General features: G+C 58.0%; 1 protein-coding gene across 1 annotated transcript; it reads right to left on the bottom strand.

Moving 5' to 3' along the window:
• Nucleotides 1-1,625: 1,625 nt before the first annotated feature.
• EMILIN3 (elastin microfibril interfacer 3) lies at nucleotides 1,626-12,314 on the bottom strand. Its single transcript, XM_069806855.1, has 4 exons — nucleotides 11,979-12,314; nucleotides 7,858-7,980; nucleotides 4,590-4,837; nucleotides 1,626-4,049 (listed from the first exon to the last, which is right to left on the bottom strand). The coding sequence occupies exons 1-4, from the start codon at nucleotides 12,173-12,175 to the stop codon at nucleotides 2,155-2,157; spliced, it is 2,463 nt and encodes an 820-aa protein (XP_069662956.1). The 5' UTR covers nucleotides 12,176-12,314; the 3' UTR covers nucleotides 1,626-2,154.
• Between the last annotated feature and the right edge of the window lie 451 nt (nucleotides 12,315-12,765).

Genomic DNA, 12,765 nt, shown 5'->3' with positions numbered 1-12,765 from the left:
GTGGGCTGGGGGGGGGGACAACACACATAGATTTTGTTGTCTAAGAGCAGGTTTTGCAGGATGCCCAAAGGCAGTTGGAGGTTGCTCCTCAGCTGGAGAAGTGTCTCAGCAGCTGTAGTGTAGCTCCAAATCAGCAAAGCCCAGAGCAGCAAGAGTAGCTTCTGGTGCTGTGAGCATCCAGCAGCCTGTGAGCTGGCAGGGGTGAGCGAGTGGTGGGAGGCCAGGTCCCCTCTCCCTGCTCATACAGCTGATGGCCCATGCTCCTCTGGCAGGGGAAAGAGCTTTTACTGTATCAGGGTAATGTGATGCAGCCAACTGGACTCAGTGATCCCTGTGGTCCTCCTCAGCCTGGAAGCATCTGTTCCAGGGAGCTCATCCAGTTTTTATGGAGGAGAAATGGCGCCCAGATGCATCTCTGCTGGGAGTTGCTGCTGCTTTGTGCTGGTCAGAGCGCAGAGCTGCTCCTTTGTGGGACCGGCGGGGAATTGTGGTGCAGAAGAGCAGGGATGGCCTGGTGAGGGTGATGGGCACAAGGTGGGAGCTGAAGGCAAGCTGGTGTGGAAGGGTCCGTGAGCTGCAACGCTGAGCTGATAGAAAAATATGTTCCTCTGCTATAAAGTGCCAGACCTGTTAAGATGGAGGCTCTTTAATTTCCTCTTCATCCCTTCTGGTAATGAAGTCCCTGTTGATTGAGCAGCAGAGGACACCCGTGCTGGGCTCCCCGGGAGAGGCGGATTTAGTGTGCAACAGCCCACACGGTCCAGGCGCCTGTTCCGTAGGGCAAGGCTGGAGTTGCTGAGGAACATGTACAACCTTCTCCAGCCTGTGTGTTTGTGGGAAACTAGAGTCAAGTTGGATAAATAATTTTTTCGTTCCCAGGCTAAGCTGTGGAGAGGTCTCGAGAGGTCTTCTCAAAGGCACCCTGCCTCCCCCTTCCTGGTGCTCCATGTTGGTGTGGGTCCCCAGGGCTGCTGGCATCCCAGCGGGCTCAGAGGAACGTGAGGAGGATGCAGGCTCCTGCTCCCGCACTGCCGGACAGGGAGAGCCTCATGCTCACACCTGGAGCAGCTGTAGCTTTCCTGCCCCAGGATGAGATGAGGGAAACCACGTTCACAGTTTAAGCAATAAAACAGGAGAGAAGTAGAGCTGGAGGACAGGACTGCTCCATGCCCACCTTGGTCTCTGTAGGCACCTATGGACACACATCTCTTTGGGGAAGACACAAATAACCCTTCATGTCAGTCTCAGGTGTAACCAGAGAGCACAGCGAAGTGGGATTGCAAAGCACGGCAGCCCTGAGGGACTGCGGGGCCCTCCCCCAGATGCTGCTGCGGTGGTTTTTAGCTGCTCAGTGTGGTTCTTCGAAATATGGCAACGGATACAGGAGCAGCAAGAGGAAACTTTGCAATCAGATGAGCACCATGACAGGGGATTGTTCAAAAATATACATATGCATACCATATATATATATATATATGCGTGTGTGTTTTCCTAATGCATATCCTCATATGCTCTGTAAGGCATGTGTGTTTGCATGAAGGAATGAGTAGTATAAATGGATTTACCGTACATGAGGAGAGCTGCCATCTCAGAGAGGGGAAGGCAGCTCCCAGAGGGGTGTGTGAATACGTGTGTTCTTTGAAATCCGCAATTCCTGTGGTGAGGTTTTTTTCCCTGTAAGGAGCCCTGGCTCTGCTCAGTCCCTGGATTAAGATGCAGGTGGTCTTTAGGTCAGAGAAACTCTATTCCTCAACTGACAACTACAGGGTTTTATTCTTCAAGAAGTGATAAATCCACAAAATTAAAATAAAAAAAAACATTCCCGCCTCCAGCTTCCTCCTGAATTGTCCTTCTGGGGTCATCAGCCCAGGAGCCAAAGCAACGCCCCCAGCCAGGAGGCAGTGACCCTGCTGCACCAGGGTCAGGACAGCTGCTGAGCATCAGGCGGTGAGTACCGTAACAGTACGGAAAAGTGGGGCTGACGATATTTTTTTTTTTTTTTTAAAAAAAGGGGTTGTAGCAGCTTTTAATTTATCTTTCTTTTCATTAAAAAAATTATCCCAAGAACTGTTGTCACATTGGAGCAAGTCTGTGTGATATAAGTTAATCCTGTCCTTCACGGGGAGGAGAAGGAAGAAGTGTGTGGCAGCATGGCTAATGCTGCTTCCCCTCCGCCTGTTCTTCCAAGTGGCCGACCTGCTCCGCCAGCTCAGAGACCTTGGCTTGGCAGTCAAGCAGGTTGTCCTTCAGACCCGTTATTTCCTGAGAGTGGGCAGCCAAGGTGCCATTCATGTGGTCCATGTAGTCCCACAGACTGCCCGTGTGTTTCTCCAGTTCATCCCTGATGCCATCCAGGCTCCCCGTAACGGCACCCAGCCTGCTACAGACGCTCTCCACCCGGGCCACCCGGTCATCAAAGTGAGCAATCTCCTGCTGCAGGTCCTGGGCCACGCTCTTGCAGGAGCTCAGATCACTGACAATCCTGGCTTTGAGTCGCTCTAAGTCTCCCTTGAGATTCAGGACACGCCGGTTGCTGAAGAAGAGCTGGGAGCCTTGGTCGTTGACTTTCTCCTGGATGGAGTGGACCTCATCCTCAATCTTCCGCTCATGCTCATCCAGCGAGGAGTTGATGTGTGTCATGGTGTCCGAGTACTGGGAGACAGAGTCCTTGAGCCCTGTCAGAGACTTGCTCACAGTGTTCAGGTTGATCTTTAGCAAGGTGATCTCCCCTTGCAAAGCCCCCGATGCTTCCTCCTCGATTCGTCGCTGGATCTCCAGGATGGTGGCGTTCAGCTTGCGCAGGAGGTCGTAGTTGCTGTCCATCCGGAGGAGCAGGTCCTGGTTCTTGTTCTGGCAGTCTTCAATCTCTGTCCGGAAGGTCTCCACATCTTTGGAGGCGGAGGTGCAGCCCAGGGAACAAGTGCTCTCCAGCGTGATGAGGCGATTCTGCAACACCTCGAGTGTCTCGTCCGTCCGTTTCCTCATGTTGGCAAGCTCCCCCTCCAGCACGGGCACCACTGCTCCGTCCATGCCCACAGGAGAACTGATGTTGTTCAGCTCCCCTACAATGGTCATGAACCTGTCCTCCAGGGTCTGCATTTTATCTTCAAAGGCAGTCCTCATGCCATCCACCTCTGCCACCACCGTGCCTCTCATGCTGTCCTCTATACCGGAGCAGCAGCTCCCCGTTTCTCTCTCTGTAGCATTGAGTCTGGCTTCCAGGTCCTCAAAGCGCCCTTCAAAAAGGTTTCCTAGGGTGACAGTGGAGATTTCTCCATCCAGCCGTGAGTGCAAGTTCTTCTGGGACTCAGAGATGCTGTGAAGGCCTTTCTCAAGGATGTTCATGCGATCAGTGAGGTAGTCCAGGTTGCTACAGCAGCTTTCCACCACCGTCAGCCCTTGGATCTGGGTCTCCAACTGGGAGATCTCTTTCTTGATCTCTAGCTCCTTCCCGTCCAGCGTCTGCTGCAGCCGCAGGTTGGCAGCTTTCTCCTCCTCGCACTGCTGCCGCACCTCCTGGATCCGGAAATCGCACGTGGTCTGGATCTTCCCCAACTTCTTCTCGAAGCCGTCGAGCAGCTCTCCACGCAGGTTGCTCAGCCGCGTGTCCACGTACTCCTCCAGCAGGTCAATGGACGTGAGGGGTGAGGGCCGGGCTGACTCCAGCAGATGCTTGATCTGCCCGTCGTGGTCCAGGACCATGCCGCGAACCTCGTGCAGCAAATCTGCCTTGGTTTTCAGCACGTCGCTCACCTCTGTCACTTTGGTCAGGATCTCCCCCACAGGAGGGTACGTGGTGATGTCGGCTTTGTCCGCCACATCCACCAGGCCATCAGGAATGATGCCAAAGCCCACTGTCGAGTCAGGCGTGCCCGGGCTGTTCATCAGGGAGCCGATCATCTTGGTAGTATCCTCCTGGATGGCCAGCCGCAGGCGATCCCCCAGGCCGCTCACCATGTTGTGCAGGCTGTCATAGGACTGGGAAAGGCGCCTCACCTCCTCCTCCAGCCGATCCAGGCGGTCCCCGAAGAGGCCGGGCAGCTTCCTGCCTGCACAGGGAAAGAGAGAGGGCACAGTCAGGGCTGGTCCTCCTTTAACTTCCCTCCTTGGCTATCTTCTAGGTTTGAGTCCTTTTCCATACTAACTAACGTTAGCTCCTGCCTCCCTCTTGTTGCCATTTCAGCGAAGTATCAGTCCACCCTTCCTCCTTTCCTCTACATCTCTTAAGCTGGTCAGGAGACCCTCTTCCTGGGATCAAGCCCTACGCTCCCAAGTTCAACAGCAGGTGATGAGAACAGCCGGGGGGAACTTCGTCTTGAGACGCCCTCTATCAACCCCCAAATTAATGGGAAAATGCTTTAAAGCAATGAGGAAAGGCAATTTTGAAATGGCATGTTTTGAAAGAATCTAGATTAAAAAAGCAAGTGATCCTCAAAGCAATCAAATGTCAGGTCTCTGATCAGAAAGCACGTCACCCACTGAAGGTTTGCCAAATTCATGCCCTGTGCTGGAACAGAAAGAACTGGGAGGTTTGCAAGCGTGCCGGTGGTGTGGCAATCTGGGGATGTGAAGCAGGAGCGAGATCTCACCGTACTGATTCTTCTTTGGTCCTGGAAACAGGTCAGGGTGGCTTTTTGGATAGGGAGGAAGTCTGGGGATTGGAAACATCTTTTGCCCGGGAGGCATTTTAGGGCTGGGATGTTGGGGCAGAAGGCCGGGTTGGTCAGTTGGGCTGTCGTGGCACCCTTCTCCCATGAAGCCTGGGCAGCACCTCCAGGCGAGCTCGGTCACTGTCTTGTATCCAATCTTGTATTTGGGTCTGAAGAAGGTGCGGTACCTTTCCGGGAGAGGGAAGGAAGAGAGAAGACCATTTAGAGGAGCAACCTCAACGTCAAGCAATAGAGAAGAGCAGGATCATGGGTCCTGTTGGGTGTGGGAAATCCAGGCACATGGGAAAGCCTGGCTGAGACCCATGTGCTGCACCTGCAGACCATGACACACCTCCTCCAAGAGCTCTTGCTGCACCATAGCTCAGTGGAGCATTACAGCACCCGTCCAGGGACATAGCTCATTAACCAGCACTCCAGAAACATGTGCCCACCCTCTCCAGGACTGGACCACAAGTTGCAGGTGTGACAGCACATGGTGAGAGAAGAGTTCTCCCCACCAAGTTGGTAACACAACTAGATGAGCCTGAGAAACAGCCCAGGCATGACAAGGGACTATCTGAACAGAGCCGTTATTTATGTATCTGTTTTCTGGAGACATGTCTTTTTTGGATTTCTTTTTTTTTATACTGGGACTCCTGTTGTTAGTTTGGAAGAGCAGCTATAAGTGTATTGCTTTGATCTCTGGACTGATAGATGACCACTGTGACAGATGCCACACAGTTTGGCAACTTTTGGCCCAGGAGAGCACAAGATGAAATGATGGAAGTGATTGCAAAAGCCCTGCAAGAACAGATCACTTCCAGGAGGGGTCTGGGCTGCTTGTCAGTGTGTTTTGCACTTTGAATTGACCTAGAGAATTTCCTAGTGGGGTAAAAAAATCCTCTTCTCAACTGTAATCCTGTCCCGAAGCCTTCAGGAGGGTTGAAATACCTTTGGAAAGGTATTTTCTCTATGTGTGGAGGGCATCAGTTTGATCTGAAGCCTAAGTGGCTTGGGCTGGTGTTGCAAGATAGAGCTTTGGCAGTGGGGCATCAGAGCCCCGGCGAGGTTCACTGGGGTGATGCTGTGTGGTGTGCACAGAGGGATGGCTCCTTACACCTCCTCCTGGCCCCAACTGGGATGCCCTGGGAGGTTTCTCCATCACCATTTCGGGCACTACAACATTGATCCCCCCATGCACAGCAAACAAGGGTGCAAGCCCACCTCCTTGCCCGGTGGGACACTAACACCCTCCCTCTCTACTCTCACTCTGTGTGGGGTCCCTACCAGCCCAGGGGGGAGGACTCAGCTGCTCCTTGCTCTTCCATGGCACTTTTCCATGAGGTGGCAGGGCTGAGACAGGACCCCGCCAGCACCCATGCTCCCCCCACCAGCCGAGCTGAGCTGTGCAGGGCTGAAGACAGCGCATTTCTTACCACCTCTGAAATGCCAATGCTTTGAACCTGCCTTTTGGAAATTTCCAATCTGAATTTACCAGGGCCTGAAAATCCTGAAGTTTGCTCTTTTGCAAGAACATGCACAATCAGGCCCTTATTCTTCTCCAGCACATTCAGCAGAAGGTCTCGGAGGAGGCAGCACAACTGTCTGTGCTGCAGAGAGGGGCTGCGTAAGGCACTCACGCTTATCCAGTCACTCAGGGCAGCACATAGGGCCAAGCCCCTGCCATCCGTGTCCCCTCCCAGGTGCTCAGTAGCTCCAGCCCAGGCTGCAGCCCCTCGGCAATGCCACTTCCACACGACTCCCAGTGTGACACAGCCACCTTTGTACGTACCGCAGGGCAGGAGGAGAAAACAAACCCAATTCCTCTGTTCTTTGAATCACTCCAAAATTTCTCAACATCAACAATTTCCCAAAGGCATGGGACAGTTTCAAAACAAGCTCTTCTTTTTGTTATTCCTCTTCACAAGCATCGCTGAGTTTCTATGGACTTTCCTTCTGCCTTAGTGTGTAGAAACCTGCCTGGACATACCACAGCAGGAGACTGCTGCAGCCAGCCACTGTCATGGGGTGAAGAGAGGATGAGGATGGCATCCAGAAGGGCAGGGCACCTTCTCTGTGTAATGCCGGAGCCCTTTGGCACCTCCGAACCCTTCTCCCCCTGCTCCAAATGGCAGCAAGGGGAAGTATTTTTTGCAGCTGCACAAACGTTAGCTGATGGCCCTAGCACGTGGAAAAACCGTGTTTCCCTCTCATGCAGGGATGCAGCATCCGAGGGTGTGCAGAAAGTGCAGCTGTGGGTCCAGCTGCTTTCAGAAAACACCCTGGCTTCACCCTGGTTTTGTTTGAAGGGCTGAAGGGACTGAGCAGTGGACACTGTGGAGATGGGAGAGGCTTTGGGGATCTTGTCCACGGGTACCAGCGGCTGCAGGATGTCCTGAAGTCCCCAAATGCTGCTAAAGCACTTGTGATGGGAGGAAGGAAAGAACAAGTCAGCGAGTGGGTCCAACAGCCCATCTCTGCTGGGAAAGGCTGTGTGTGGAGCCCATGGCACCGCTGGCACATGGTGAGTCCCGGCCAGCTACAGCACTGTGTGCCGGTGCCGCAGGAGGGGTGCCAGGCTCCGACAAAAGCCCCTCTCAGCCCCATTTTCCTTGGTGCTCAGCTCTGCTGCTCTCAGCAGGCCCGGGAAGGATGCAGGAGAGCAGCATTTCTGTGCAGAGCAGCATCCCCAGCCAGGGGCTGTGGAGGGTGGCGAAGCACAAAGCCCCAGTGTCCGCTCTGTCCCGGCTCTGGCTCTGGCACGGCAGGGTGTTTCCCTTCAGCACTGACAAGGTGGCAGAGAGTTTTGCAAATATTTTCCTGGGGCAGGAAGCCCTGAGCCATCCCCAGCCACGAGCTCCGTTTCCTCCTCATCTCGGTCAGGCTCTCACCCAGCTGCCATCTTTCCGCTAAATTGCAGGTCTGCGACAAAATGCTTCCCTGCACACGTGCACATGCACCCCCCAGCTTCCTGTGATCTCCTGATTTATTTCTGATGAGGGATAGAGCTCCCTCTCCCTCCTGACTGATCCCGTCTTGCCTCCTCTTGGCACCGCTGCCCTTCCATAAGCCCTTCAGCCCCTTTCACTGCCCTCTGGAAAGTGGAGATTCATGGTTAGAAGGGTGGCACGGGTGTTCGGGAGCCCAAGAGCTGTGACCTGAAGCTGGGAGGGGAAGGGAGCCATGCCCCAGTGTCCCCCATACTCACAGCACTTTCCCCGGGCACTTGGGTCCCCAGCTGCACTTGTGGTACTCAGCCTTCACGTAGCTCTCAGCCCCGTCCTGCAGCGTGCACGTCACATTGCGCTGCACCACATAGGCACAGTAGCTCCTAGGGGGAAGCACAGCGAGACACCGTCACCCCCTGCCCCAGCAGATAGCAGCGCCCTGGCTATTCAACCAGCCCCCAGGCAGGCCTGCCTGCCCTTAACATTGCCTGTGAGGTCTCTGTGGGGGGAAGGAGCTGGAGAGACCCCCCCCAGCTTGTGCAGCTGCTGGGGAGGGCGGCATCACCCACCCCACCCACGAGGAACGGGGACAGCAGTGGGGGAATGCAGGGAGTGGGGACAGAACAAAGTCCCCCAGTGCCCAGCCTGTTGCTGGGTGCACAGGCAAGGGGCAGGCAGGTGCTCCTGGTCTGGCCAGGCTGGGTGAGCTGGCTCCTGCTCCTGGTGTCCCCGTGCACCCCGGCTTTCCCCTGCCCTCACCTGACTGCCTCCAAGAGCCCCCATGGGAGTCAGCGCTGCGCAGTCCTGCTAGCTGCCCTCCGGGTGCCAGGGTGCCAGCCCTCAGCAATAAGGAGCCTTTTCCTTGCTCTGGGTGGGTCCAGGCATCTCCTCTGGGTTAAGGGGGTGCAGCTAAATCCCTGCACCCTCAACACAGCTCTGCTCGCCTCGGCTGTGCTGGGCTCTTTGCTCAGCCTCAGGCAGTGCCTGGCCCACAGCATGCCTCCAAGCCGGTCCTCCCCCAGCTGTGGTCACCTGGCAGTTGAGCCCTGCCTGAGAAATCAGTCTTGGTGCTGGAAATAGGCTGAGCACCCTTGCTTTCTGATGTTTCACTGGCAATTTCACTGTCCGCAAGAAACCCAGAGCCCCTACCAGGTAGGTCTGCAGTGCTGCCGCACCGCCGGAGGCCAGGTGCTGAGCACAGTTGCTGCTGTCACGGTCATGGTCATGTTGCCACCAGTGCTAGGGTCACCCAGAGCCTTAGCCCCAGAGTACAGCATGGCCTAGGTGGTGAGATGAGCCAGGAGGACAAGCAGAACCCCACCAGCAGCAGCAGTCATGGGAAGAGCATCCCAGAAATAGCTCCAGCAGTGTGTGGCAGCAGTGGTCTGTCCTCCTGCAGCTCCTGGAGTGCTGCCAGTGCCAGGGCCAGCCCAGAAGCCTTTGGACCTTGCTGTGGGTACTGTCACACTCGGACCAAGTGTGATGCTACAGTCAGCAGAGGGAGAGGAGATGCAGGCTGGCCGCTCTGCAGGGCTGCAGCATCTCGGCTCCCTCCACCATGAAGGCAGGGACACAACCCAGGTCCCAAGCCGGATGGAGGCTGGAAACCTCTTCAGATCCCTTGAATGGGTGGTACAAGGAGCAAAGCCTCTTCCCTTCTGCCATCATGCCTGCAGCTGGGTGCCACAGGGTACCAGCCAGCTCCAGGCACAGGACCACTCCTGAGCCAAGCAGCAAACCCAGATGCTGAGGGTGAGGTGGCCGGGAGGAAGGCTGCATGGGAAGGGTGCGGGAGTGCTGGTGGGACAGATGGAGGCCAAGGCTCTTCCAGCTGAAGGCAGGGCTGTCAGCAGGAGCAGATGGACTTGGTCCACAGGGGCAGAGACAGCAGGGATGTGCAGTGAGGCAGGGATTAAGGGCACTGGGACGTGGCAGACGGCAGAGCGGGAGGAGAGGACAGCACAGGCACACAGAACAGAGGTGAGGCAGAGACGGAGGGTCAGCAGGATGGAGCAGATGGGCCAGCGCGAGCTGGAGGTGCAGGGAGGTGTTCAGTGAGGCGGGAGGACCAGCCTCTCCCCGTGTGAGTTGGGGTTGCTGCAGCTCGGCTGCCTGGCCACAGGCTGGGAAGCAGCCAGAGTCCCCTGGCATCACCATTGCATGGCCTGCGGAGAGCAGCCTTGGGGCTGACCAGAGAAATGAGCTGCAGAGCCTCAGCCCAGCAGTCAGGGGCTTGGCATGATGGGCTGGATGGTGCTGAGATACATCTGGCAGGTGGAGGCGAGGGAAGGGACTGGGGCAGTCACAGTGGAGCAGAAGGGTTTGGGGAGGACTGCAGTGTCTCCTGTTTGGGGGAGTGAGCGTGCACAAGCGTGTGTGTGCATGCACAGCGGGTGGGTGTGCGCAGCCCTCCCCAGCCCCCACACTGTCACCCTCTGGGGACAGAGCAGCAGGGCTCTGGCTCACCTGAATAGGGAAAGATAGGTGAAGGAGGGACAAGCACCAATGGCAAACACGTGAAGACAAAGTACATCCCCTACCCATGCCAAGGCCTGCCATAATCCCCCAAGTGCCCCTGTTCAGATGCCCTGAGCAGGCTCCTCCACCTCCAACAGCCCACGTGGGGCAGGAGCTCCCTCCATGAAGCAGCAAGGTGCAAGCAGGTTCATCCTCCCTCCAACACCCCGTCTCTCTCTGCTCCTTCCCAGAGGGGACCCCCTGACCCCACACCCCCAGTGCATTCCCCTTTGCTGCCCCCAGGAGCAGCACTAGCACCTCTACCCCAGCCCCTGGCCGAGGGCTCTCTTTGCTCTCCTGGGATGGGCACCACAACTCCCGGCAGCGACCTACATCTCCAGCCTGCCCAGACGCAAGGGGCTTTGCCCTGGCGAGAGGCTGCCAGGCTCAGAGGGTGTGCAGGGATCTGTGCTGCTCCCTGCTCCTCCAAAAGTGAGTCATTTATCCATGCACAGGGCCACGAGAGAGTGAAGGCCAGCCACTTTTCTTAGCTGGAGGGAAGGGAGATCATGTGTGCGTGTGCATGTGGAAATTCAGAATCACTGTCTATCCATAAATCCAGGATCTACTTACAAACACACTGCAGACCCCCTCTGCAAGTAAGCTAGTAGCCAACACAGGCAGATCTACTAGCCGCTACTAATAAACGCTGCCTACCTGTGACTACTTGGGCTAGGGTGGTTCTGACTCACTCTCCTTCTCAGAAACCCCTTTCCTTCTTACCCACCTGTGGCTAGCAGTTTTATAGCTCCAGCCTGATGTTTTAAGAGTGAGCAGCTGGAAAATGTTACAAGTTTTGGAAAGCTCTCACTGGCACTGCCAGTATTGTTCGTCTCGAATGTTACTTTATTCATTTCAGCTTGTTCATAACACCACATCCTCCTCTTTTCAAAGACTCCCGACAGAAACGGTTCTAGCAAACGAGCAGGGCGGGAAGCAAGCCCCCCAACAATGTTAACAGTCTTTTTGCAATTGAATGGAAAAAGTCTATAGTATGTGTAAAGCCCACATTCCTCATCTGCCTGAGCTTTCCAGGTTACTTGAAAACATATTTAAACTCCAGTAAGTCTGTGCTTTACAAGCAAACGAGCAAACTCCCTTCAAACCAATCTGCATTTTCATGCGTAGGTCTGTGCGCTGCCATCCTCCCCTCCCACACATCACAGCCCTGCACCAGTGTCATGCAGAACAGGTACATGCACCTATCCCATAACCACACATGGGCATCCTATCCCCACCACCCCCAGCCCTGTCCCACATGGGACTGCAGCACACACGTCTCCCACCGCACGCAGCCCCCCAAGCCTTGCTCTACACGGAGGGGGGGCACCGAGACACAAGGGACACCCCTGCCCTGCACATGGCGCTTCAGCCCCGCACGCCAGCCCGTGGTCAGTGCCCGGCAGCTGGTGTGGGGCAAGGGACGCCCGCGGCCGGCACCCGGGGGATCGCTGCCCAGCAAGGGACGCCCGCGGCCGGCACCCGGGGGACCTCTGCCCAGCAAGGGACGCCCGCGGCCGGCACCCGGAGGACCTCTGCCCAGCAAGGGACGCCCGCGGCCGGCACCCGGGGGACCGCTGCCCAGCAAGGGACGCCCGCGGCCGGTACCCGGGGGACCGCTGCCCAGCAAGGGACGCCCGCGGCCGGTACCCATGGTCGGTACCGGGGGTTGGGTACCCACCAAGGGGTCCCCCGGGGATGCTGCCTGCTGAACCCAGACGTGTGGCCGGTAGCCGGTGCCCGCGGTCTGTGCCCGGTAAGGGATGCTCGACGGGAGGCCGTGCCCGGAAAGCCCCGCCGCGCAGCCAGTGCCCGCCGGATCGGTTGCGCGGCCGCGGCCGGGGACGCGCAGAGGGTCGCTTACTTGTGCTTGCCCACGGGCTTGCCGGGGCCGAGCTGCGGGCTGGAGCCGGCCGTGTAGAGGCTGTACCTGCCGCCGTAGGGCAGGGGGGCGGCGGGGGGGTAGAAGGCACCCTTGGCGTCGGCGAGGGCCAGCAGCGTCCCCAGGGAGAGGCAGGCGAGCAGAGCTCCGCGGCGGCGCAGCGCCCGCGCCCGCCGCATGGTCCCGGGCCCGGCGGTGGCGGAGCGGGACGGGACGGGACGGGACCGGACGGGACGGGGCGGCCGCGGGCCCCGCCGGGACGGCGCTGCGGAGGGGACCGGAGCGCCGCCCGCTGCGCCCTGCCCTGCCCTGCCCTGCCCTGCCCTGCCCTGCCCTGCCCTGCCCGGCGGCACACGCTGCTCCGCCGCCCGCCCGACCCCTTTTGTACCGCGGCGGCGGGGGCGGGCCGCGCTCCTCCTCCCGCCCTCCCACAGCCGCCGACCCCCGGCCCCGCGGGCGGGGAGACAAAGCGGCCCCGACATCCCCCCCCTCCCCGACACCCACCCCCCGGACACTTACTCCCCACCCGCGCAGCGCCCGCGGTGCTGAAGCTCGACCCGCGCAGCCCCTCAGCGCAGCCCGGGAGGAGAGCGCTGCCGGCCCCGGAGGGGGGCTGGAAGGGGCATGCACACCCCCCCCCCCCCCCCCCCCGCCCCGGCCTCGGCCCCAAAGCAGCCCCTTCTCCCACTGCCCCCTCCCCGGGCACCGGGCAGGGGTAGCAGGTGCAGCGGGGTCTGGAGCCGTGGGGGTACCCGCAGGGCTCCTGGGC

Source organism: Haliaeetus albicilla, chromosome 2 (assembly GCF_947461875.1).
Source record: "Haliaeetus albicilla chromosome 2, bHalAlb1.1, whole genome shotgun sequence".
NCBI lineage: Eukaryota > Metazoa > Chordata > Aves > Accipitriformes > Accipitridae > Haliaeetus > Haliaeetus albicilla.
Note: the sequence above shows the minus strand (reverse complement) of the source record. Positions and strands in the feature narration are given on the sequence as shown.